The sequence below is a fragment of the Lissotriton vulgaris genome, chromosome 5 (genome assembly GCF_964263255.1).
Source record: "Lissotriton vulgaris chromosome 5, aLisVul1.2, whole genome shotgun sequence".
In the NCBI taxonomy this organism is placed as follows: domain Eukaryota; kingdom Metazoa; phylum Chordata; class Amphibia; order Caudata; family Salamandridae; genus Lissotriton; species Lissotriton vulgaris.
Genome location: NC_141693.1, coordinates 1,829,960,758 through 1,829,988,555, shown reverse-complemented (window position 1 = coordinate 1,829,988,555; position 27,798 = coordinate 1,829,960,758). Strand labels below are relative to the sequence as shown.

At 45.9% G+C, this 27,798-nt stretch overlaps 1 protein-coding gene across 4 annotated transcripts in view; it reads left to right on the top strand.

The window, feature by feature from the left end:
* Positions 1 to 27,798, top strand: part of SNX11 (sorting nexin 11) — a 115,791-nt gene that overhangs the window by 50,707 nt on the left and 37,286 nt on the right. For all 4 annotated transcript variants that reach the window (XM_086924269.1, XM_086924270.1, XM_086924267.1 and 1 more), the window contains exon 6: positions 26,553 to 26,753. In XM_086924269.1, coding sequence (XP_086780395.1) covers positions 26,553 to 26,753 — 201 coding nt within the window. The remainder of the gene's footprint in view (positions 1 to 26,552; positions 26,754 to 27,798) is intronic.

Genomic DNA, 27,798 nt, shown 5'->3' with positions numbered 1-27,798 from the left:
TGTGTATGAAGTTCTGAAAGGCCTTAAAACCAACAAGGATACAGCAAAGGTTTTAGGGCTGATGCAGTGTCGCATATTTGTGACTTCTACTTTTCATGGCTCACGGAGATAACAATTCAGAGCAGGATTCAACCAGAATGGAAGTCAAGGACACCCTTATCCTCCTCAAAGACAGTCTGGATACGATCAAGGATACTCCTTTAATTGAAACGAAAGGCAAACTTATAGGAAGTCTGCAGAAAAGAAGAGGGGTTCCTCACAAGTACGAACCAATGATAATCAGAAGAGACCCTGACTCCCAGCTCGTCCCCCCTTTTTTGTCTAGTCCTCAGAAGCTGGGGGGAAAAGGGATGGTGTCACTTTTTGCTCCCACATGGAACAATATAATATCAGACAAATGGGTGTTACAAATTGTTCAGTCAGACCCTACATTGGAGTTCTTCCAGAGACCCCCAGTTTGTCCACCAAGAAAGGAACAGCATCTTCATTTGAATCAGCTGTTAATGGACATTCTCATGCTTCTTTCCAAGGGACCCATAGACATTGTTCCCAGGTCTCAAAGGAATCAAGGCTCCTATTTCTGGTTCTTCCTAATAAAAAAGAAAGCAGCTCAATGGAGGCGATAATAGAATTCATAGAAAAAACAGTCATTTCAGAGGCTTACTCTGCAAGAAGTCCTCCTGATGATGCATTCACCGAAAATCCAAGAAGTACCTTGGGTTCTCAGTAGTGGGCCAGCACTCCTCCTGCCCAGGTGCTCCCTTTTGGGCTCAAATCAGCGCCAAGAACTTTCACCAAAAGTCTCACTTCAGTTGCCACTTTACTCAGGAGAGACAGTCAACAGATGTTCCTGTACCTGCACAACTGGTTAGTCAAAGTGCCATCCAGAGAAAAAGCAAAAGCTTCCACAAATGCTTACATCAGTCTTTTCCGGAGACTAGACCTCACTTTGAACAGGGAGAAATCTTCATTGGTTCCCCAAACAAAGATCCAATTTCTGAGAGCAATTCTCAACACGCAGTTGTGAAAAGCCTGTCCATTGGCAGAAAGACTAAGAATGTTACAGACAATGCTGGAAAGAAATCAATCAATGTGAGGCAATATAAGGACCCTAATAGGTATGATGACATCATGTGTAGGTCTCGTTATATTCTACAGGATTCGTATAAGACCTGTTCAGCAAGAGCTGTATTCTCAATGGAATCAGATAGAAGGCTCATGGGAAGATATGGTCTGCGTCACAAGGCGCTTGAAACACGCTCTGATATGGTGGAGAATTCCAGAAAACCTATCTGCATGGCCCTCTTTCCGACCAATAACAGGTTATTATTCACCATAGATGAATCCATGGACAGATGGGGAGCCCACCTGCAAGAGCTTTCAACAAGAGGCCTTTAGTCCGATGCAGAGAAGAGGCTCCGCATCAATGTGTTAGAACTCCGTGCGTCAGAGAGTGGAAATTATGGTAAAGGCGAGCCTAGTTTAGCACTGTTTGTATCATCCTTGAAGTTTGGGAAGCCATTGCCATAGCTGTGTCCCGGGCTACCCCAAGAAATATCTGGAGTGGGAGATGATTTTCTGTAATTTGCTGAAACCCAAGAAATCCCAGAGCATGTAAAAGGGTTACCATCTTTTCCAGATCGAGTTGACGTTGTTTGAATGTGCTCGCCTTCTCCATTCAGGCATCTAAGTAAGAGCAGATGTTTAGGGTCTGTCTCTGAGATGTGCTGCCGCTAATGGCTTGGTGAAGACCCTTGGTGCAGATTTTAAGCCAGATGGTAGGACTTTGAACATTGTAATGTATCTCCTTCATCTCAAGCCTGAGAATCTTCTGTATACAGGGAAGTGAAAATATGTGTCCTTTAGATTTATTGCTGGCAGATAATCTCCCTTTTCTAACAGTGGTTTACCCTCTTGCTAGTTTGTCATTTGTAACCCTTGCTTTTTTACAAACTTGTTTAGAAACCTTATATCTAGAATTGGTTGCATAGTCCAGTCTTGCTTTGGTACTAGAAAGATCCTGTTTATTTCTTTGAGTGGAACAGTTTCTATGGCATCTTTCTGCGACAGCTGTCATGCTTCTGTTTGTTGGAGTTGTAATCTTTTTTTTTTATCCCAGCTGGTTTTGTAGAGGTTTCTGTAAAGTCTATAAAATAGCTGTGTCTTAGTATGTTAACACCCATTTGTCTGTGGTAATTGACTTCCAGGTGCTTAAGAAGTCCTCTAAACACCCCCGTCCAGGTGGCATGTATGTGTTTGGGTCTATGAACCTGAGACAGCTTCCGGTTGGTTTTCATCTATACAAGGTCTTGGGGTCTTGTTGCTGCTGCCACTGGGTGGGCTGTGAGAAATGACTGCCTGCAGTTTGATTTTGGGGCTGCCTTGTCCCCACCTCCCTCTCTGATCTAATTTCCCACTTAAAAAAGGGTCTGTAGACCTGCAGAGCCCCCTTGGCAGTCTCGTTTGTCTTTTTCATTGCCCCAAGAATTTGGTCTACCCCTGGGCTGAACCGTTGATTTCCTGTGAGGGGTATGTCCACAACATTTTCCTGGGACTCCAGTTTGAACCCTGAGATGCGTAGGCACATATGCCTTCTCTGCATTTTAGGCAGGAGTTAGCTATGTTCTTGCCTTTCTCAGTAAGTGATTTAGGACCAGATGTAAAAAGGTATTTTGCGTTCTCAAACAGCCCAAATCGCAGAATCGGGCCGTTTGCAAATGAAAAAATGCCTTTTCCAATGTACAAAAGGCCAATTTGTGGTTCAGTAACCTATTAACGATTCGCAGGTTGGGTTTGCGATTCAGTATTAGGAAGGGGCTTGTTTAGGGTGTCCCTTCCTAATAACGAATCACAGTGGTATGTGTGAATGCTTTACAACCGAAATGTGATCCCAAAACATTCCCATTTTGCCACCTACTTCGGGTAGGTGGTAACTCATTCACAAATGTGAAGTGGTCCTTCCCCTTTGGAAATGTTTATAAAAACATTTTTAAAAGCAGGTAGTTGTCCAACACACCATTTGGTAATCAGAAAACCAAACCTTTTTACATCTGTCCCTTAGTCCTCTTTTGATGATCTCAGTAGGTGTGGCATAAGGTACTCTGTCTTCCAAGTGTTAGTGTGCATGTCTATTGAGAAGATCATTAGAGTTCGATATCCTCCATTGGGTGGCAGCTGCTCTCATCTTCTTTCTCCTCACCGCCTCCAATTTCTTGCTCTCCATGTCTGATGGAGGCAACGTGGAAGCTGGTGATGTGGCTCTTTTCTTCACCATGGACACTATTGGTTAGTCAGCCTCAACATGAGCCTTTGTGTATACTTTGGGTCTTATGAAGATGCTGTATACTTTTTCTCTATATACAGGGAGGTGAATGAGGGGGAATACTTGCTTTCGACGTGGCTAATTTTTGCGAAGTTGTTCGGAGAATTATTGGTAGCATGGGAAGAAAATGATTTTTTTACATACAGTAGGGGCTCTGTGTTTCTAGTCAAAAGCATGTGTCCTCCTTTTCTACTTTCCTCTCCACCCCCAAAGGACTCTGCTGCCCTCTTTACCACACTGTGATATGTAGAGATATTCTGTGGCAGGAGCGGCTCGAGGGATATACATCTAACTCTTCCTTTTGGAGAATCTGCCTCTACATTTTTTCACTGTGCCTCCTATTCATATATGAAAGCCTATTTCCTCAGAATCTGGTTGAGTGCAAATGTATTCCTCGTCCCCCATTTCTGAGCCCTCTTCTACTTTCTGCTTGTCCTCAGTGGGGAATTTCTAGCTCCTGTCTCGTCTTCATGATCCCCAAAGAGTTTGTGTACCTGTAGAGAGACATAGTCTCTTCCAAAGCCTATTATCCTCATCGTTTTCTATTTCAACCTGCAGGGCCATCTTCTTTATCTTGACTTCGATGATATCAGACATTTCCTTGTCCCCATGGGACTTTTCTTTTGTGGGCACTAATCCCTACTGCCCTCTTCTTTCAGGATGATCCTCGACAGAGGAGGTGACATCTTTTGGCAAATCCTTACTGATTCTGTTTCCGTTATGCCTGATAAGAAGAGAAGACTATAGCTCCTCTGACTGCAGGATTATTCACCATCAAAGTCAAAGTCAAAAGCCAGCTTTATTCGATTACTTAAAATCATAAAAGCAACAAGACAATACAATTTATAAAAATTTTAAAAACATTATTTTACATATCGTGTAATTCATATGGTTAAAACAATTAAAAAATCAGTCCCAATGATATATAGATCCAAGCAATAATTTAGAAGTTGGTACAAAAACAATACATTCGCGATGTGATCATAAGAAGAATAGTTGATTAAGAAGTGTTAACAGAGTCTGCACTATGGTAAGGTCGCCCTTCCAAGTCCTTCGGGGATAGCTTCCTGGTTTTCGTGCGCATAGCTGCGACCAGAAAGCTAGCAACCCCGAGGATTATCTTGGTGCTACCTAGTAACTGTAAATAAAGTAGTGCTGGGCGTACTTGCATAAAACCTGCTTCCCTTAGGATAGGGACCAAGTACAGTTTTCTGCTCTTCTTAAAGTGTTCACAAAACATTACAAAATGTATAAGGGACTGCTCTGAAAAATTATCGCAGCTGCATGGAATTGACTCATCTGAGACCCCCCATACAGGGAAGACTCCTAAAGAGTACTGGATGATGTTGAACCTAAATCTAATAAGAAGATGTCGATGGTATGGGCGGCTTACAATTGTTAGATAAGGTTCAATCGAGGGCGTAGTCAGGAGGAGGAAATTGGCTCTAGCTCTAGGTTTGGTCAACTCCTCGCTCTCCCGCTTTAGCGATGCCCTCCTCAGGAAATTATCCTTGATCCATTTCACGTCCCCCTTGCAAATTGTGGGTGGCTAAAAAGGTTGGGCCTGCCAAGACTTTCCAGGGCGCCCTTTACGTAAGCCATCCACAGGATCTTTGAGACATTGTCCAACGCCATGCAGTCCCTAAGAATGATGTGGTTAAGTCTAATATCGTTATTCAGCCAGATTTTGGCCCAACACACCAATGGTGCCAAGAGAAGCTGGTCAGTGATAAAACCCAAACCTAACTTTGTGTGTAAGGAAAAAACTGGAGTGGATTGTGGTACACTTAATAAGGTTCTAAGAAACTGGTTTTCCACAATCTGCAAGTCACCAGTTGAGTAGTAACCCCACAGCGCTGCGCCGTAGGTGGCTATGGATAGGCATTTTGTTTTATAGACTTTCAGTAATGCCTCCATTGGTCATGAGCCTAGTCGCTTTGCAAAACTTAGCAGGGCTGAGGTTGAACGTGTTACGGCAAGTGACTTTGCGCACACCTGTGGTTTCCATGAGCCCTTCTCCTCAAAGATCACACCCAGATAGGTAAAGACCTGTACCCTTGATACCCCCTCACCACAGCAGGTAAAGGTTTTTAGTTTTTTCGGCCTTTGCCGCCTCCCGGCCACCATGACATGAGATTTTTTATTATTGATCAGGAGGTCAAGCTTCGCCATAAAGTCACCAAACGCGTCCAGAAGTCTTTGTAGCCCCACTCCCGTACGGGCTAAGAGGACCGCGTCGTCTGCGTATAGCAGGACAGGCACTGCGGAACCCCCCACGTACGGGATGGCAGGTGTGGACCCCTCCAGGGCTTTATCCAGAGAATTAATGTATAAGGTGAACAAGAGTGGGGCTAAAATACAGCCTTGCCTCACACCTCTTCTGGATTTAAAAGGTCTGGTGGTATTACCATCCTGGGTTATTCTGATGGATGCTGATAGGTCTTCATGAAGTGCGGCCAGGAAATCTATAAGAGGAGGATCAAACCCTATGCCAGCTAATATGGCCCATAACTTGGTCCTATTGACCAAGTCAAAGGCCGAGGAGAGGTCCATAAATGCAAGGTATAAGTGACCCTCCTTCGCCATAGTATACTTGCTAACCAGCATATGTAAATTCAGACACTGATCAATTGTGCCCCGTTTCTCACGGAAGCCGTACTGGAGTTCCGAAAGCACCCCCTTCTCTTTAGTGATGTTACTCAATCTGGTTATTCACCATCAATATTTTGATGTTGTGTGACTCTTTTGTTGCACTCACCGACCTTGGCGAACTCAAGGAGTAGCCTGGATGTCTTCTTCTTCAGTGGCTCTGGAGGGCTTTTTGGTATTTGGCAGTGTAGGCTTAGAATCTATTTTGTTTATGGTGTTCTGTGACCGGTTGTGACATTTCCTTGAGTTCTGAGTCTTGGCTGCTCTTGCCTTTGTCAGAGTAACCCTTCGACTAAGCACCCTTTCTCCGCTTTCCTAGAGCCGAGAGCCCAGACATGTCAGAATCTGCCCAATGTGCTCGGATTGTCTTGTCTCTATTGGCAAAAGTCTTAAGCTTAAACAGCGGGCTTGCAAAACAGTCCTCCAATTTATGGTCTCTTGAGAGGCAGACTATGTATACTGGATGCTCGTCATTTAGGGCGAACTTCATATGCCAGTTCACACCAAATTTAAAAAGCAGGCTTAAAATCTGAAGTGGCATAGATGAACCTCAGGGATCCCACATTGCTTAACCACCATTCTCTGACTATCTCGAATCCCCCACTTGCAAACACCTCAAAAACGTTGACCCAGTATTGTGTTGATCTTGGGGATTTTCATGATTCTCTCAGGGTCATCTCCACGGACTTCAACAAATTCTTCTGGACCTCTTTCAATGCGCCTCCATAGCAGATGAACAAAAGGTCATTGTGAGTTCATGGTTGACCTCATTCTAAGGCTCTGCCTATTTTGAAATCCACTCACAATAGAAAAAGTTTTGAAACAAACACCCAACCACTAGAAGGCAGAAGTTTTCAAAGCAATCAAAACTGGAGTAGATTTCACACTGCAAAACCAACCTTACTCTATCCTACCTCAAACACTTACTTGGCTATAGCTTTAACATGCTCATAAGAACAAGTCGTAGTTGAATAAAGAGTTGGTAAATGATGGCTTAAAGCCCACCTATTTTCAGATTGTTCTCAGTCAACATCAACTTTGTTGATGGATAGGCCTTAGAGTATCTGGCTGATTACTGACAACTTAGTTCTTGATAATAAAGCTAAAAATAGCCAAATGGCAATTGAGTACTAGGGATGTGCAACATTTTTTGTGAAATTTAGCAAAATTTGCAGAAAATGTTGTGGAATTTTACTTTCAGAGCAAAATGTGGATTGTTATCTAGCTTGCCTTTTTTACATGAATATGCACACTAAAGACTTGCAAGAGGCTCGCTGGAGACTGGTTTGGTGAAATTTTCTACTCACATCCGTCTCCTGTGGGCAAAATGTTACACAAATTTGCGTAGTCTAATGAATTTTGCAAAACGTTAAATTCAAGAATTTCCATGGCATAATTTTAATGTCATTCTGGCCGAATAAAGGCATCCAACCACATATTACCCTCCCAGGTGATGATGTTCATGACAGCTGGTCTCGAAATGGATGTGGCGGTCTTTAAATGAAAAAATATTTGTGTCCACATATCTTCGAGACCTGACGTGGATGCAGTAGATAGAGGTTGTGGCAGTGTACATGTGATGCACCAAACCATTGATGGGATTAGTACATTTTTATCTCCACCTCACCGGGCTCGTGAGCAAGGGTGGTGGCCTGAAATGCGTAGAGCCGTAAATTGGGAGAAGGTGCGAGCTGAAGCTGCTGGGGCCCGCGCTGTAGATAGTATAGCCTGCGGCGGCTTTCCTTACAGGGGCAACCTTCGTGTTTGATATATTTGCGGCCATGCCCGGCCGCGAGGAAAGCCCGCCGCATCAAAGCGGATCCTGGCACCAGGTATGATTCCGGATGTCATTAAGGAGCGGAGGTTTCTGCAAGCAGAGACTGTCTTTTCATTTTATCCTTTACCACTTGGATTTTTTATGTTTGGACTGTGAACATTTGCACCAACCCACTTTGGAAAATATATCGATTTTGACTGCTGTAATCAGAATGCACTAGTTGCATCAACAGCAGGAGGTGGAAGTACACGCCCATTGGGGCAGAACTTATCAATAGAGACCAGGTGTTCTAAATCGAGTGGTAGCTGTGTGTCCAGTCTTGTCAGGCTCGTGAGCAAGGGCGGTGGCCTGAAACGCGTAAAGCCGTGAATTGTGAGAAAGTGCGAGCTGAAGCTGCTGTGGCCCGCGCTGCAGATATGAAAGCCTTTGGGCGGCTTACCTTACAGGGGCAACTTCGTGTTTGATATATTTGCGGCCATGCCCGGCCGCTAGGAAAGCCCGTCGCATCAAAGCGGATCCTGGCATCTGGTATGATTCCGGATGTCATTAACTACATCGCTGCCTCAGCAATTCCCCTCCTGTGCTGCAGATCCTTTATTCCCATCATTCAGCTCGTCATCAGCACAGCTCAACCGTGCCTCATGACGAGCTGAGCTCGTCATGAGCATCGAAGGGGTTAAGGAGCGGAGGTTTCTGCAAGCGTGGGGTGACGTATGCCAGCAGAGACTGTCTTTTCATTTTATCCTTTACCACTGGATTTTTTATGTTTGGACTGTGAACATTGGCACCAACCCACTTGGGAAAATATATCGATTTTGACTGCTGTAACCAGAATGCACTAGTTGCATCAACACCAGGAGGTGGAAGTACACGTCCACTGGGGCAGAACTTTTCAATAAAGAGCAGGTGTTCTAAATCGAGTGGTTGCTGTGTGTCCAGTCTTGTCAGGCTCATGAGCAAGGGCGGTAGAGCCGTAAATTGGGAGAAAGTGCGAGCTGAAGCTGCTGGGGCCCGCGCTGCAGATAGTAAAGCCTCTGGGGCGGCTTTCCTTACAGGGGCAACCTTCGTGTTTGAGATATATATATACATTAGCAAGAGAGAACAATAACGAGAATGAGAGAAAAGGCAAGAGAGACTTATGTACTGTCAACATGTCACCTAGCTACTTCAGAGAGTTATTACTGTTTTTCAAACAGAATCCGCAAACTATTTGTTATGTGATGCTGCTGATGATAGAACATGTATGAACATGTTTTCAAGATGGCCGCTGTAGGGGAGCTCTAGTGAGGAGCTCTGGGGCAAGGGATCTCCAAATAAGGATTAAATCCCTGAATAACCCCTGAACACCCCCTAAGACGACCCAGGTCCCAGCGGAACCACTGTTACAAGATCGGAACAACAGAAAACGCAAAGGAACGTAGGAGAAGCAAGACGCGGGAGGAAATCCTTTGCCTGGTCAGTAGAGAAGACTGCCTCCGCGCCTGGGACCCCTCAGACGTCGGACACCGCGTGAGATGAACGTCCTGATGTGGAGCGGTTGTGGAAGACATTAAATAGCCTCCGGATGCCACCCTGGACTGCACAAGTCGGAGATCCCTGAAAAACGATCGCCAGCAGCTCCGGTGCCTGTAGACGGACGGGTCATCTCGGAAGGCGGAGCGGAGTGACCTCGGTTATCCAGACCATCGGAAAAAGGTATGGTCATCCTTAATACCTACGCGGCCCTACCAGCTCGCAACTCGCAATTTCGCTAGCACATGAAAAGGGGAAACGCAGGATAACTGAAGCGAAGGGACTGAGATGCGGCGCGCCTGACCTTAACATGGCGGCCGCATAAGACGTCTGCACTAAACATTACACAAATGACTCCACCGATCAACACCACAGGAGCAGAATCGGTGTTAAAGGACGGGCGACCTGAGGAAAGGGAGTGAGACATCACAGACGCCCCCCCGAACAGATGAGGAAAAGGGATATGGGACCAACCAATACTTAGGACTGAAAAGAAAGAAAAGACAAGGAAAACGGAAAAGGGACTACACTAGCTCAAGGGAAAGAGACTGAAAAGAGAGAAAGGACAAGGAAAACCGAAAAGGGACTACACAAGCTCAAGGGAAAAGAGACTGAAAAGAAAGAAAGGACAAGGAAAACGGAAAAGGGACTACACAATCCCAAGAGGAAAGAGAGAAAGGACAAGGAAAATCTGAAAAAGGGACTACACAAGCTCAAGGGAAAGAGAGAAAGTCCTCCCCCCCCCAGGAAATCATCAGGGCAGATTTAGATGACTTCTTGCACCGACCTAACTTTCCCAAGAGGGAAAGAGAGAAAGGACTAGGAAAACTGAAAAGGGACTACACAATCTCACGAGGAAAAAGAGAGAAAGTTCTCTTCCCCTCAGGAAAGCATCAGGGCAGATTTGGCTGACATCCTGCACTGGCCAACATATCACCAGATAGCGCTTGCTCACAAAGAAGGAGAGTCAATTAATTGATTAATTACTGGTGAGAGCACCATAATTACAAAGGATTGATTAGAAGAAGTAACACTATTACAAAGGATTAACTAAAGAATCTTCAGACAAACTCCTCTCACAATGAGAGATAGTCAATTAATTAATTATTATTTTACTGTTGATGGCACCTTAAGTACAAAGGATTGATTAGAATAAGGTAACATAACTATAAAGGAGTAATTAGAGGATTCCCACTACAGAGCAACGACACCTACCATTACGAAATAATAATCTAGAAATCACTCAAACCTCTTTATCTTCCATGTTTACAAAGGTATAAAAGCAAACGGAACTACAAAATAACTATACCTACCAACACGAAACAGCAGTACTGGGGACACTTAGAAACTACTCAGTACAGTTAGGCAAAGGCTGTCTGAAGACTTACAACGTAAAGGTGAAGCGGAAATGGATGAAAGACACCGAGGATCGACGGGGTCCAATGCAAAGAATATAGAATATCCTTCGACTCTATCCAAACATGCTGCCAAAAAATTCAAACATAACACCTTGAGAAAAAACCCGAACAGCCTGTTCTCCGACCCATATTTCGATAGAGTTAAAGGCGTCATGATGAATGACCTGATATTCTACACAGACAAAACTGCCAAATGGCGCAATATCATTACAAATAGGCTGTTCACAAAAACCATAAAAAACATACCACATGGCACAAAAATAACGACTTCACTAACTAAAGGATGTAGCTCAGAATTATTCATTACTATGTACAAAACAGGAATAGTGCTGATACAAGCAACTAACAAAGAACTCGAGAAATTTGAGGCAGCGTTCCAAACCTTAAAGGAATGCATAGAAGGACAAAACTACCAGCAAAACAGGACCCCACCAGTTATCACAACTGACAACAACGACTCTTTCACTAGAGATGCTAATCAACCCAACTGCCAGAACAATCAAATCTCTAACGCCGGAGATTTACCGGAAACGGCGATGGCAACAACGGAGAAGGAGAGTGAAAGGACTGCGACACCTAATAACCTTGGAAACAAAGAAAAGAAATTGGCCCCAATGGAAGAGCGGTTGCCGCTATCAATCGATGCCACTTCGCCGGAAGAGGGTAACTCAACACCTAACGAGTCCCCCCATGAAGATAACCACGAAATGAACAAAGCAGAAGATATCTACCTTCCTCAACCTCCCTCGAATTCGAGATTGGAATCCCCTAGATCCCTATCCACAAAGGCACCCGTTACACCTCGCAACATAGGAAACAATGAGGTCACTCCTAATAGAGTCAGGAACAACAACCAAACCAAGGAGTCAATGGAAAGAGCTGGGGATACGAGAACTAATCATTCACGAAGAAGAGCAAAATGCAGAACCCAAACAGCCAAGTCTAGCTCACATAAGAAATCACCCCGAACCCAGAAAGAAATCAAAGAACTCAAGAAACTAGTAGGAAACCTGGCACAAGACTCGCTGAAAGTCGCACAGACAATTGGAAAAATCTGGGAGATGACGATAAGTATGCACACGAAGGTTTCACACATCCAGAATCTTGCACTCCCCAATAGACCTAACAGGACCTATCCCTTGTCAAATTAAGAAACCCTGGTGTTACTTCGATCTTATGAACATCCGGCCCAGGGAAGCGAGGAGAATATCAAAATAGTACCCATTGACTCCAATAGAATGTCCAGAAAGAATGACAGGAAAGCAATACACCACAACCTACAACATATCCAGTTAACTACAACGGAAACCGAAAACAGTAATGTCGATAACTCACAGAAAACCCTGAATTGCCTACTACTCAACTGCCGTTCGGCAAATAAACATGCATCAGACATAGCCGCACTCATCATTAACAAGGATATCGACCTGGCCATCCTCACAGAAACATGGCTCAACGAATCATCATCTCCTACCATTGATCTCCTAGTACCACCACAATATAACATCGTCAGGTCAGACAGACCAAAGAAAGTGGGAGGAGGTATAGCGTGCATTCACCGCTCGGAGATCGAGGTCAGCCAATTCCAATCTGACCCCATAGAGTCCTGTGAATACCTTGGTCTGAATATAAGAGCACTAAATAAGCAAAGCTGCAACCTGCATGCATTCTACCACCCACCTGGGGATAACACAAAGTTCACAGAGGAACTAATAGAGATCATAACGGCCAACTCAAACCCGGATGCCAACAATATATTCCTAGGTGACTTTAACCTACACTGGGACGACGACAATGACAAGCTGGTTAACACGATGAAAGACTTCCTCAATGAACTAAACCTTACTCAAGCATGCACCCAGCCCACTCACTCACAAGGAGCGACGTTAGACTGGATTATCTCAAGAAATAATGAGACATCAATCCTTGCTATAGATCCATGCGATTGGTCTGACCATCACGCCATAACATTCACGATACCTACAATAAAAAAGGGCAAGACCGTGCAACCCCGCAAGTTCAAAAAACTGATTCGTGAGACAAAGGAAGCCAATATTCAACAATTGGTTGAAAGATGTGAGAAAGACCTGAAGCCACCTAATAACAGGCAGAATGTCAATGAGCTGACTGACCATTACATAACCTCGATCGGTAACATCGTCAATGACACCATGCCTCAAAAACTGAAAAACGTCTCAGAGAAGCCAAAAAATCCTTGGTTTAATGAGATACTGAACGAGGACAGGCGAAAACTAAGAATGGCCGAAAGGAAATGGAGACAACATCCCTCCTCCCCCGAGTTGAAAGCCCTCAGAAAAACCAGAAAACAATATAACAAAAAGATAATCAACTCCAAAAAAGAATTTATAAGGGCTGAACTGGATAATGCCATAAACAGACCACGAAAACTCTTCGAGATCCTAAAACAACAGTCAAACAAACTAACCAAAACGACCCAAGAGAACTCAAAAACTCCCATAAGCTGCGAGGAATACTCCTCATTTTTCTCGGAAAAAACCAAACTACTAGAAGTTGAGCTCACAAGTGCAGCAGCCAACCTTGTGACCCTTCCTTCACCTAAAAATGAGGCTAATGAGACAACAGAGGGTCCTCAAACAAAAAATAAAGCAAATTGGGACACATTTGAACTATATGACCAGGGTAAGATTGCCAAAAAGCTAGCCGAACTTAGACCGAACAACCACTATCATGACCCTCTACCGTCAAAGTGTGTAAGAGAAATCAGCCACACTCTAGTTCCGATCTGGACCGAGATAATAAATGCTTCACTTACACAAGGGACCCTCCCTGACTGCCTAAAAACGGGGCAGGTAGTGCCCATCATCAAAAAACCAACAGCGGATGCGACAGACCCGAATAACTATCGACCAGTGACCAACATACCTTTACTGGCCAAACTTATTGAGAAATGCGTACAAGGCCAACTGAGTCAACACATTGCTAAGTTCGCATTACTAGACGACTGCCAATCAGGATTTAGAACAGGACATAGTACTGAAACTGTGATCCTGCATATTGTTGATGACGCCTTACAAGCCCTAGACCAAAATCAGGCATGCCTACTGATCCTACTAGACCTGTCATCAGCTTTTGACACGGTAAATCACGAAATACTAATAACCAGGCTTCAAGACAGGATGGGTTTGTCCGGAAACGTACTGAAATGGTTCAACTCTTTCCTACAGAACAGGACTCAACTATTCCTGATCAACCAAGCAACCTCCTCCCCATGCCCTAACACAATCGGGGTCCCACAAGGCTCAACTCTATCCCCAGATCTATTCAACTTATATGTAGAACCCCTTACGGAGATTCTTCAAAAATCACGGATATCCTATCACATGTATGCAGACGACACGCAAATATATATAAAGATCGCCTCCCGTGATGACGTCGACCGAATGAATGACACACTAAAGAAAGCGTTGCAATGGTTAACAACTAATCATCTGAAACTAAATGCCCACAAAACTGAATTCCTGCTAATCTCACCAACAAGGAGCCAACCTGAGGTAAAGGAATGGGTGAAATTGGTGACTGCGTTAAACTGCACTCCTACCCTAGTTAACTCAGCTAAATCACTGGGAATCACGTTAGATGAGAACCTCAACATGAAAGCCCACATTAACTCAATGGCTAAGAGCGCCCGCTTCCATTTGAACTATTTAAGAAAACTAAAACCCTTTATCTCTGAGGCGGATCTAAAACTGGCCACCCAATCGCTAGTTATCTCGAGGATTGAATATGGTTGTACCACGTTAGCTGGCCTACCCAAGACATCCATAGCACCACTAAAAGCCTGCCTCAACGCAGCGGCAAGACTCATCACGGGAACGAAGAAATTCGATCATATATCGCCCCACCTGAAAGCCCTAAACTGGCTACCTTACGAGGCCAGAATTCAAATGAAAATGGCCTGTATTACCCACAAAGCGGTTCACTACAACATGCCTAGATACCTAGCCAAGAAAATTAAACTTTCGGGAGGCAACAGGCCAAGCAGAAGTGCCAAAGAGCTGCTATTGCGACCGGCCTTCTTCCGCAAGAAAAGGACCTACGATCGGGCCTTCTCCGGAGCTGCACCCAGAGTCTGGAATTCACTCCCTCCAAACATCAGGAAGATTCAAAATACGGAAACTTTCAAACGGGAACTAAAGAGCCACTTGATGAGTAAATACCCTACGTAGAGAAACTACAGACTATTGATATTTACATCTACGCCAAAGAGGAGGTACTCATCATGAATAATTTGAAGTTCAATATCAAACAAATGAAAGACTCCCGTCCAAGCCTCGGCTACACACTGTACTGCTACCTCATATATTTGGGAGCTTATACACTGTATCTCACAGCTCGAACTATATAACCTCTACCTCACTTTATTATGTTTATGACTACTATGACAAGCTAAACCTACGCAACTCTTAATGGCTAACTATATAGGTAATTGTATTGATAATGTTATATAACCTTACCTCAACGAGCTTGAAGATATGACTATGACACAAGCTGAGACTAATGCACCTCTCAATGCCTTTTATCTAGTCACCCTTTTACCATACCGCTTCTACCTCATAACGGTTTGTTGTTATAATTGATGTGATAATTGTCAATTCTGTAATCTTTTTATGTTCAGCGCTCTGATACCCACGGGTCTTGTTCGCGCTATACAAAACACTATAAATAAATAAATAAATAAATAAAAATGGTGCTATTGGAGACACAATAGAATTGAAAGACGTATTGAATACAATATTGCGAGTTACAGTGGATATTTTGGAAGTATTGTTTTTTCTAATTGTATGATTTGGCCTGTATTTGTTTAACTGTTTTTAACACTCAGTCACCACTCACGACTCACTCACTCAATGTATTCCTAGTCTATGTATTGTCTTGTTTTGGACAGCTTGCCCAATGCATTTTTGATTAATCCGCCAAAAAGCGAAATACTAAAGGTTTACCTTCCCTTCCATTGTGGTCAGTGTTTGTTTGTTTTCTAATATATTGTTCGCTGGAAATATTGTTTCCTTATATATATGTATTCAATACGTCTTTCAATTCAGTTGTGTCCCCAACAAAGCCATTTTTGCTGTTTATATCCATTACCCAGTTTCTGAGGGTTACTGGGTTACCCTAGTTACTTTTAATGGCTGATGATTGAACAAAGCAGAATTTCTCGACCAGCAGCAGTGGTATTTGGATGAAAAGCTAGACGTTCTTTTGCAATGCAAATTGAAATGGGTTTTCTAAATCAATCATCTCAATTCACCCTCTTTTATTTAGCGGTTGTCACCTTTGAACTCCTCTTTACCAGGCAAACCAGCAACACTCTACCCCATAAACTGGAAAGATATTGCCTTCTCCGTTGATTTCAGTGAAATGACTTGCCAAAAACAATCAATCTCATCCTGCTTCAGAAGAAGGGGAAATCAAACCCGCAATAATACCTGAAGAGTTTTCTTTCAAACTATCGATTTCTTCACTTGTCAAGCTGTGAAAGGGGGGGTCAACCTAGTTGTGATTTTCAAGTGAAAATAAACAAAACCAAAAAAAATGCTCATCTCCCAGGTGGACCTGGTCAACCATTATATGAGTATTGTAGCAGTGTGGGCACAAGTGCACGTTTGCCCCTTATTGCAGGTAACTCTGCAAGCCATCTGGTGGTGTCTAATTGTGCCTCACAGGGGCGTTAAATCGCTAGTTATTTCATTATAGCTCTGTGAAAGAAAAAGAATGCATGGAAAGCAGTAAAGAAAAAAACAAGAAACATGCTCACATTGATTTAAAAACAGTTGCAAGGAGAAAGGAATTTGTCAATTCTGCAAAAATTTACTAGATCATATTCTACAGTGCATGGTTATGCAGATGGCCAGCGCACGCATGATAACAATGCGTCAGGCCGGTGCACGAAGCTAGGACACAACATGATAGAATCTTATTGCTGCAGGAGTAAACGTGCAGGGGTTACAGCTGTACGGTGCCACATTGTGACATGCGCACGTACAGCCAATAAGATGTCACTAACTTTCTTGTTGCCTACCGGAGACTTTTTTCTTGGCCAAAAAGGTAAATATCACAGTCATCGCGCTCTTCAGCTGATTTTGCGATTATTTTGTGAATCGCTAAATGCTGGAGGGTCTGACTGATGACACTGATTTGTATGTCACATACCCTGGAGGAAGTCTCCCAATCCTAAAATGCCCAATTCTGAGAGTGTCTTTTCCCATGAGTTGCGCTTTATTCCTTCATAAAGGGATTTGACAGTCTTTCCCTAGCCAATAATCCTTTTGTGTAGGGAGTGGCTGGCGGTGCTGCCTTTTCCATTCACAGTATCTTGTGTTTAATCTAGATAGGGGGACTTTTGGCCATATCTCTTTGGTGGCTTTTTGTCCCAAAAGGAACAGGGTTTTATGAAGTCTTAGGGTGAGGGGCCAGTTTCCCAAACCAATTTTCCACTACAGGAAGACCTCCCTCCACCCTTTCCCTTGAATCCCCCGACTTACCTGCAAAGAATAGTGAGGAAACATTAGAAGGGTGTCCTGTAATGTTGGTGTTAGATCTGGCATGCTTGGTGGGGTTTCGCCCTAACCTTTTGCCTTTAGACCTCATGTTGCTGCTGGCCTTAGAACTCTATGCACATTGCCACTATCACCAAGTGCTAAAGTGATTGTGCTCTCTGCTTAAAGCATGGTAATGTTGGCTTATACCCAGTTGGATTATTTAACTTACTTCTAAATCCATAACAAAGTGCACTACATGTGCCCAGGGCCTGTTATTTAAATGCTACTTGTGGGCCTGCAGCACTGATTGTGCTTTCCACGTAAGTAACCCTTTAAACATGATTGAGGCCTGCCATTACAGAGCTTGTGTGTGCAGTTTTAAATTGCCATTTCAACGTGGCAAATAAACCTTTTGCCAGGCCCAAAACGTATGTTTTAATACATATAACTCACCTCTAGGGTAGGCCCTGGACAGCCTAAGGGCTGGGGGCAGTGTATTTTAAAAGTTGGACATGTATTTGTGCTTTTTTGTGTGCCATCAATCAATCAAAGACATTTATAGAGCGCACTACCTACCCGTAGGGTCTCGAGGCGCTTGGGGGGGGGGTGCCGCTACTGCTCGAACAGCCAGGTCTTGAGCTTCTTCCTGAAGGAGAGGTGGTCTTGGGTCAGGCGCAGGTCGGCCGGGAGGGAGTTCCAGGTCTTGGCGGCCAGGTAGGAGAAGGACCTTCCTCCTGTAGTGGCTCTGCGGATGCGTGGGACGGCGGCGAGCGCGTGGCTGGCGGATCGGAGGTGGCGTTTGGGAGCGTAGAAGTTGATTCGGTTGTTGAGGTAGCTCGGGCCTTGGTCGTGGAGAGCTTTGTGTGCGTGGGTAAGGAGGCGGAAGGTGATTCTCTTGTTGACCGGGAGCCAGTGCAGGTCTCTTAGGTGTCCGGAGATGTGGCTGTGTCGTGGGATGTCGAGGATGAGTCTGTCTGAGGCGTTCTGGATGCGCTGGAGTCTCTTCTGGATCTTGGCGGTGGTTCCGGCGTAGAGTGTGTTGCCGTAGTCCAGTCGGCTGGTGACGAGGGCCTGGGTGACGGTCTTCCTGGTCTCTGTGGGGATCCACCAGAAGATCTTCCGAAGCAGGCGCAGGATGTTGAAGCACGACGAGGAGACGGCGTTGACTTGCCTGGTCATGGAGAGGGAGGAGTCCAGGATGAAACCCAGGTTGCGTTCGTGGTCCGTCGGTTTGGGTGCGGTGCCCAGGGCGGGGGGCCACCAGGAGTCGTCCCAGGCGGAGGGCGAGGAGCCCAGGATGAGGACCTCCGTGTTATCTGAGTTCAGCTTCAGGTGGCTCGTCGTCATCCACTCGGCTACCTCTCTCATCCCTTCGTGCAGGTTGGCTCTGGCGGCGGCGGGGTCGTTGGTCAGGGAGAGGATCAGCTGGGTGTCGTCGGCGTAGGAGATGATGTTGAGGTTGTGTTGGCGTGCGATGGCCGCGAGGGGGCTCATGTAGACGTTGAAGAGAGTCGGGCTCAGCGAGGATCCTTGAGGGACGCCGCAGATGACTTCGGTGGCCTCTGACTTGTACGGTGGTAGGCGGACTCTTTGTGTTCTTCCGTCGAGAAAGGAGACGATCCATTCCAGCGCCTTCTCCTGGATTCCAACGTTGCTGAGGCGCTGTACTAGGGTGCGGTGGCAGACCGTGTCGAAAGCCGCGGAGAGGTCTAGGAGGATGAGGGCCGCTGTTTCCCCGTTGTCCATCAGGGCTCGGATGTCGTCAGTGGCGGCGATGAGGGCGGTCTCAGTGCTGTGGTTGCCGTGGAATCCGGACTGCGATGGGTCGAGGGATCCATTCGTCTCGAGGAAGGCGGCCAGCTGTTTGTTGACGGTCTTCTCGATGACTTTGGCTGGAAACGGGAGTAGAGAAATGAGGCGGTAATTCTTGAGTTCGGTGGGGTCTGCTGTAGGTTTCTTCAGTAGATCGCTGAGTTCGGCGTGCTTCCAGCTCTCGGGGAAGGTGGCGGTGTCGAATGAGGTGTTGATGATGTCCCGCAGGTGGGGTGCGATGACAGCGTCGGCTTTGTTGAAGACGTGGTGAGGGCAGGGGTCGGTCGGAGATCCGGAGTGGACGGAGTTCATCGTGTGGACGGTGTCTTCGGTGTTGACCGGGGTCCAGGCGCGGAGGGTGGTGGTGGGTGGCGTTGCTGTGGTTGTGGCGTGCGTCGGTTGAGTGCTGAAGCTGTAGTGTATGTCCGCGATCTTGTTGTGGAAGTAGGAGGCGAGGGAGTTGCAGAGGTCTTGCGAAGGGGTGATGTCGTTGTTTCCGGCGTTGGGGTTGGAGAGCTCTTTCACGATGTTGAAAAGTTCCTTGCAGTTGTGTGCGTTGTTGTCCAGTCGGTTCTTGAAAGCCGTTTTCTTGGCGATGCGGATCAGTTGGTGGTGTTTCCGGGTGGCGAGCTTGAGGGTGGTCCTGTTGTCCGGCGTGGGTTCCCTTCTCCAGGCTTTCTCGAGGGCTCGGCAGTTCTTCTTGGAGCTCTTGAGTTCGTCGGTGAACCATGGGGCTCTCTTACTGCCGGGTCTGCTGGGCGGGGTCCTCAGTGGGGCGAGTTCGTCCGCGCAGTTACTGATCCACTTCGTGAGGTTGTCGGCGGCCTGGCTGGGGTTCGCTGAGCTGGCCGGAGGGTGCTGGCTCAGGGAGGCGGCGAGCTGGTCGGCTGTGATCTTGTTCCAGCTTCTTCGGGCAACCTGTTGCTGGTGGTGGTGGATCGTCGTTCTTCTGAAGGTGAAGTGGATGCATCTGTGATCCGTCCAGTGGAGTTCTGTGGCGTGGCTGAATGCGATGTCTTTGCTGGATGAGAAGATGGCGTCGAGTGTGTGTCCGGCGAGGTGGGTGGGGGTGGACACCAGCTGCTTGAGTCCAAGGTTGGCGAGGTTGTCGAGCAGGGTGCTGGTGTTGCAGTCGTTGTTGTTCTCCAGATGGAAGTTGAAGTCCCCCAGGAGGATGTAGTCAGCGGAGGGGAGGGCGTGCGGGCTGACGAAGTCGGCGATGTCCTCGCTGAATTGAGTGCGTGGTCCCGGAGGTCGGTAGATCAGGGTGCCTCTGAGGGTGGTCTTCATGTCGGTGTGGATCTGGAAGTGCAGGTGTTCGGCGGAGGGTGGGGTGTTGTCGGTGCCGGTCGTGATGCGGATGGTGTTCTTGTGGATGATGGCGATGCCTCCTCCCACCTGGTTGGCGTTGCGGTCCCTCCGGGTGATCTTGTATCCTTCTGGGATGGCGATGGCGATGTTGGGCGCTGAGGAGGCGTTCATCCAGGTCTCCGTGATGAAGGCAACGTCAGGGGCTGTGGTGTCTAGGAGGTGTCTAGGAGGTGTCTAGGAGGTTCCAGAGTTCGATGGCGTGTCTGTGGACGGAGCGGGTGTTGAGCAGGATGCACTTGAGGTGGTAGTGAAAAACTCTTAAATTAGATGTGCTCTACTGCAAGGCCTATCTTTCTCATAGTATAACATTGGAGTTACCTTATTACATTTTATAAGTGTAATTTCAAATGGGAAGAGATCACCAGTTTATGTTTGGTGTACCTGGAATCACAATTTAAAATCTTAACTTGTGATGAAGTTAGATTTAAAATTGCAGTACTGAAAATCCCATTTTTAGAAAGTTGGCATTTTCTTGCTTTAGCCGGTTGGTGCCTGCAGCCTGTCTTTGATCACATAACTGAGTGTAGTTGGCAGTTTGGCTTTGTGCTTCCTTCCTAGACAGTCGCACACAATGGGAGCTTATGTGTGACTGGAGGGACCAACACTGGTAGCTGGGCCTAGCCTAACTTTTTTACCTGAATAGGCTGTGTCCTGTCTCCACACAATGGTCTGCATACCCCCTGTAATGAATCTGGAGCTAGGGCCAGGACGGCAGGGTATCTGTGCACTTCATAGACATGCATCTAAAAGCTTCTTCTGACTTCAAAGGCACCACTGTGTATAAAAGAAGGAACTCAGACACAACCACTTCAGTGCACTTCTGGACCTGTGGATACTTTACAAGGAAGAGGGACTACTGTGCTGCTACAAACACTGCCACTCAACTGATCTTCCCCATTGGGATTAACCTGGTTGAGGAAAAAGTGTGTTTCTCGCATGGAATGTTGGCTATTGCTAATTGGATGGCAGACTCCTGCCTCCAATTAAACCCAGGAAAGACAGAGCTGATGTTTCTGGGGAAAAGACAAGATCTGAAGTTGGACGATTGGTGGCCGGCCGAGCTGGGCAGTGCTCCCGTCCCCTCTAACTCTGTAAAAAGCCTAGGAATACAGTTAGATCAGAATCTGTCTATGAAGCACAATGTCGGAAACATCATGAGCTCATGCTACTATAGCCTCCGGCTGCTGCGGAAAATCATCCCATACCTTCCCCTGAACCACCGTAGAACGGTGGTCCAGGCTCTGGTAATCAGCCGGATGGACTATGGAAATGCTTTGCTGGCGGAAGTCGGGGAGACGTTGATAGAAAACCTCCAAGTCATCCAAAATACAGCTGCCTGGATGGTCCTAAATCGTCCCCCTGGAACGCCATCCCTTCCCCTACTTAGAGAATTACACTGGCTTCCAGTGAAAAAGAGGTCCTTTTTCAAGACATGCTGCTTGACATTTAAAGCGACTAGGGGAATTGGCCCTAAGTATCTACAAAATAAACTTCGCAAGTTGACATCCTGCCGTAATTTAGGATCCAATGGTAAGGCTCTACTATTGATTCCACGTATTCAACTGACTCACTTGGGAGGCAAAGCTTTCTCCTATGTGGGCCCTAAATACTGGAACTCCCTACCAGAAGCCCCGCGTAAGCCATCATCCTACTTGGCCTTTAGGAAACATCTGAAAGCTTTCCTTATTTTGAGGTCATTTCCCAGCCACGTTTCTCTTCAATTAGTTGTCTAGTTAGCGCGGAGATGCCCCCGGGTGAGTTATGCGCTTTATAAAACACCAATAACAATAACAAAGGAACTGCTGCCCTTCTGTGCTGACCTGCTGCCATTTTGCCTGGGGAAGAAGTACTGGACCTGCAACTTTATCTTGAACCCTGGACCCCAGAGTGTTTTAAAGTGCAATTCTACTGGCCTTCTAAAATGAGCCTCAGGGACATCAAAGGCTCCTCATCAGCTCCTGGACCCGTCTTCAGCGCATTCCTGACCCCCAAAGGTGTTACTCAGGGCATGGACCCTTAGTGTGGCTCTCAAGCTCGTGACCATGAACGGGCTCTTTTGCACCGGAACCACACCACTCGCACCAAAAATCAGCGCGAGACGCCGCCAGCCCGTCTCTTTTCACAGCAGCATTGACAGACGGCAAAGGACCACCAAAGTGAAGCTCCAGCCTGCCCATCTGTGACACCTGGCTTGCTCTTTGCACAATGCTGACTACCACCCACGAAGCTCTTGCTCCATGACACCCTCTCCAACGTGAATGGGACTCTTTGCACAAAACTTGAGAAGGTAAAACTTGAGCTAGACTAATCTGGGACTGCATCCGACCCGTGCTCCATTGCGGTCGGCTTGAACTTTTTACATTGACCCAGTCCAACGCAACCAGATAACATGGGTCGGCACTTTATGCTTTTATGAGTTATTTTACAGTTTATTCTGTAAAATTGACAACTCTGTTTCAACTGATAGGATTTTAGTTGTTTTGTTCTTGTTTTATAAAATTTAGATCTTTTTTTCTAACCTGGTTTGGGATCTTTTTGTGTGGTGTTTTCACTCTTTTACTATTTGAAGTGTTGCAGAAACTTTCCACATTGCCTCTAAGTTAAGCCTGGCTGCCAAGATACCAGGGGGTTGAGCACAGTTTAATTTGAGGTTGCTTGTGCCTTACCCTGACTAGGATTGTGGTCGCTGGTTGACCAGAGCTCACACCCCAGTCAACCAATTTCTAACAATTGTGCTTCGAATTGAGCTTGGCCTTGTGAACTTCCCCATTGCTCTGTCATCCTTCTGGCTTGGCCCTTCTAATACACTTACAGCAACAGATTCATTACCTTGAAACCCTCCCTACTTCTCAGACTAGATCCAGAAATTCTTGAGTAATCCCCTTACTCGCCGGTAGGCTGCGTTGTTCGCTCTGCATGATGTTGTCCGCCCTGGAAGTGACTTGCGCAGTGCCTAAATAGGCGCCACAGCAACACACAGACCACAGTTCCTTCTTTTCCACACCAACAGCGTGGATCCTGACAAGCGCCCTTCAGTCATTTTTTTGCTGAATTTCTAGTCTTGTGTGCCAATTTTTTCCTACTTTCTTTCAGAGATGTCCTTGAAGAAACAGACTGGGCACAAGCCTTGTGGAGCCTGTCATCGACAAATGTCGGTGATGGACCCCCACCTTGGAGTGTCTGTGGTGCCTGGAGAGGGACCACAACTCTGTGGCCTGTACTGAGTGCCAGACCATGAACCTGAATGGGAGATGAACCCCTATTTACCCCCTCTGTGAATGGAGGGGATCTAAGGATCTCTGTGACCCCGTAGCAGAGATCATGTTCAATGAAACCTGGTACGAGGACTTGGCTGATGACAGTGGTCTGGATACCTCACCAGGCACTGGCCTCCTCTGCCGTCCTACAGTGGCTACAGAGGAAGTAGCTTGTTTTACAATAGTGCCCCTGATGACGGCTGAGGTCCTAGACCTGCTGCTGCCCATGATCGATTTTAAGACCAGTATTTTCATCAGAACCCTTAATCCCCTTTAATGAAGCTCTTACAGAAGTCCTGCTTGGGACCAGCACCAAGCCCTGTACACGCACTCCTGTGCACAGGACCATTGCCCCGCTCCTGGAGACCTCACCTTCCTCTCCCAGCACCCCACCCCAGAGAGCTTGGTGGTCCAGGGCTCAACTTCCCAGAGCAATCCCAGCATGTTCCTTGCCATTCCACCATATAGGGAATCCAAGAAACTGGATGCTTTTGGTAAGAGAATTTCCTCTTCCATCAGCCTGGCAAAACAGTATGTGAGTACAATGCTCTTATTGGGCTGTTATTCCCACAAAGTGTGGGATAAGGTTGCGCAAATGCTGCCAATGGTCTTTGATGATAGCCGGAGCATACTCTCCCAAGCTATTTTTCACGGGAGAGATGCAGCGAAGTTCACAATAAGATACGGATTGGATACGGCTGACTCGCTAGGTAGAGCCATTGGTTTAACTGTGGCGCTTAGACGCCATGCCTGGCTGAGAAATACTGGGTTTCCTGGGGATGTCCAGGCCTCCCTTATGCACATGCCCGTCGATGGGTCTAGCCTTTTCAGTGACAAGGCGGATTTGGCTCTGGAAAGATTTAAGGACAGTAGGGCCATTGCAAGGATGGTTGGGGCTAACCATGACCCTACAACAGGCGCACTACACCTTTCACCCCTCCCGAGGCTTCTATAGGAGCCATCAGCCACACCCATTTCCCCCTAGCCAACACAGCCAGCAGGCTTCACAGTCCTTTCATGGCAGCAGCTCCTACAGATCTCGTGGGAACCAGAGCCAGTAGTCTACCCAATCTGTTCCCCCGGCAATCGCAACTCAAAGGCCTCTTTAGTTTATTGTTCCACCATGGGCACATGTCTAGTGGCAGAATTCTGTACCACCTGCACCATTGGTTGGAAATAACTTCACACATACACGGAAAAGGAGGAAATTAAGTACTCTATCAAATGAATAATATCACATGGGACAAATGCAAGGTTCTTTAAAAATGCCCTCACCCACTATTAGTGGTATGCTTCATCATCATGCTTGCTACAACATCCCTACGCAGACCAACTCCGGGGATGGTTCAAATGGAAATGGGGGAGACAATACAGAGGGATCTACTCTACAGAACAGAATGTTAGTAAAACTACCTCGGGACATCCTTAATTCTCTATAATATTGGGTTCCCTGAATGGGATTAAAAATCAGTAAAGGTGATGAAGTAGAGGTATTAGTGCCCCTTCAAACCTACTATCTGCTTTCTTGTCGACATGTTTCGGAAGCTGTACGTCGTCCAACTGGTTCTTTTAGCCTTCCTCAGAACTAAAGATCATACCCCTTATATTTAGTCCTTATTATGTAGGGAGGTATACATTTATCCAACAAGCAGTGACCCTACTTGTCACCCCTATGCAATCACACTCGGGTGATCTTGAAATAGAAATTGTATAAATAAAACCACAGTATAACCAAGTGCGATACAACCACGCAATAAGTCAGAACCAATGTGTCTCTGGTTCAATACTTCTTGTGTCTGACTATACCCTTTCAAAATATTCATATGCAAAATCTATTGCTGCCCACAACTTTCTGTTTTAGCGAGCATACCATCACCACATACACACCACCCAAAGCGTGAGGGTCAAAAGAATAGTGTGTGGAATGCAAAGTATATAGCTTAGCAAGTTTCAATAAGAATTTTTCTCAAACTGGGGTACGAGCGGGAGCGTCTCCTTGTAGTCACACACTGTTGTGTAGAGTAAAAACATGTCAATCACAACTGTCAACACAGCGCTTCAGCATTAGTCATTTCATACCATACCATGTATATCAATCAATCAGGATTTATAAAAACTCTGCAAATCACCCGATAGGGTAACCAGGCTCTTGCAGGTCCCGGAGGCCTATTCGAATAGCAAGGTCTTGGGGGCCATACGGAATTCCAGAAGTGACCTGATGATGTCCCCATATAGAAAAATTGGAGAAAGGGGCGCTTTAGTAATTTAGAGTTTAACGGTAGAAGTAAAAATGGAAGATGGGACGTTATCAGGAGGAGAAAGGGAGCAGGAGAGCATTTCAAATCACAACAAGGAAGACCGCATGGTGAGGAAGTAAGTTATGTTGGAAAAGTTTAGCCTTTAGCTCCCATCATTCTTTCCCCATTACACTACCTCCCCCTGTGCAATCATCTTTATGTGTGGCAGCGTTTAAAACCTCAGTGCAGAGTATCTACAATTATTTGTATTCTTTGTGTCCTTCATTATCCTCTTCAAATCTGTCATTGCTATCTGTTGTTGCAGAGCCCTCCCTTGCTTAATGTAACTCAAAACTAAATTGATTTATGTCCATCGATCTTTTGCTTTCACTCCAATATTATGCAGATATGTTTTGTTTTGTTGCTGTACTTTAAATCCCTCATTAACTAAGCTCTCTCTTTCCTGTACATGCAACCACTTAATGCCAATATAATTTTGTAATGCCATAAAAACCCAAGTGACCCAATATACAGACCTGAATAATAACAGTAAGGGGATGATCTCATAGAGCAATCTTAGGTTACCATTGTCAACCAGCTTATGATGCGGAGGACAGTGAACAGCATGATTTAGCTTGACTGAAAATAGGTATTTATCACGTTTTTGCCTCCACAGAACTGTACACAGCATGGTACTGCTGTCCGACAGTCAGCTACACCTCTTTCTTCAAAGTCAGCTCTCACTGCCAGAAATCGAGGCTTGTGTCCAAGGTCGTGGCCCACCGGTGATTGAAGTCATACTCAGCTATGCCATATCCAACCAGGGTTGGGTGCAGGAGGAAGAGGAGACTATGTCCAGAACAAGTCATCTCAGCAGGTACATGAAATTGGGGAACCCTGGTATAAGGGTGGCTCAGTAGTCCTAAGTGTAGTATGCATTATCAAGAGCCTCAGCATGACAAGATGGTGTGGAGTGCCTAAGCTGTGGGCTTAGTAGTGTTGGCAGACAAGATACAAAGCGGAAATATTGACATCTCAGAGGGTGTGGGAGTGAAGAGACATAGGCCAAATGAGGTCACCTTAGAAAATAAGGTAGGGCGAATGCATCTATGTTCAGCAGCCTCATAAGTTAATCTGATCTAATGAAAGTAGGAAGCATTTGCTGTGTCCCCCGTTGTGCATTGGGAATGGTGTAGTGTCAAGAACATATTCCATTGTTAAATAAGGGAAAAGGAGTCCAGGTTTGGGGCCTAACTGCGCTAGAGAAAGGGTGGCGTACCAAGAGCAATTCCCATCACTAGGTAAAGAGAGTGCAAGAGTCCAGTGTCTGGGCCCAGCAGCACTATGGGAATATTGCACTGTCAAGAGTGTGGACCATCAGCAGAGAAGGAGAGTGCAAGAGTAAGTTCTTAGCTCAGTAGTATTATGTGGGGAGTTAAATAGATAACAGTAAATCACTTCAAAGGCTCTGAAGAGTGGACACTGGGCCTCACAAAGCAGTGGGCATGGTGCAGTGTCTGGACCAAGTCCCATTCATAGAACTAGACACTGAGTTCAGCACACCCTAGGAAATGATGCAGTGAAAGTTTCCAATGCAAGCTGCGTTAAAATAAGTTGTTGGGGTACTATTTTGGTTCTTTCTGGCTCGTAGTAGGGTCTGGTTACTGGTAATTGGTCGAGCTGTTTACCAAAAGCTGTCGTACACTTGCTTATTCATGTGACTGTGCTTGAATGATGGTGCATAAGGACCCCAGGTCCACATATTCTCCTTGGTTCACTCATTGCTGTAATGCCATAAAATCCACTTATGGAAAGGGTTAGTCCTTTTCACCCATCTCATCACTTATCCCATTCATTCTGAATTTGGCTATTAAATCAAACACCTATAACTGAAAATGTCAGCACGGAGCAGAAGTGGCACA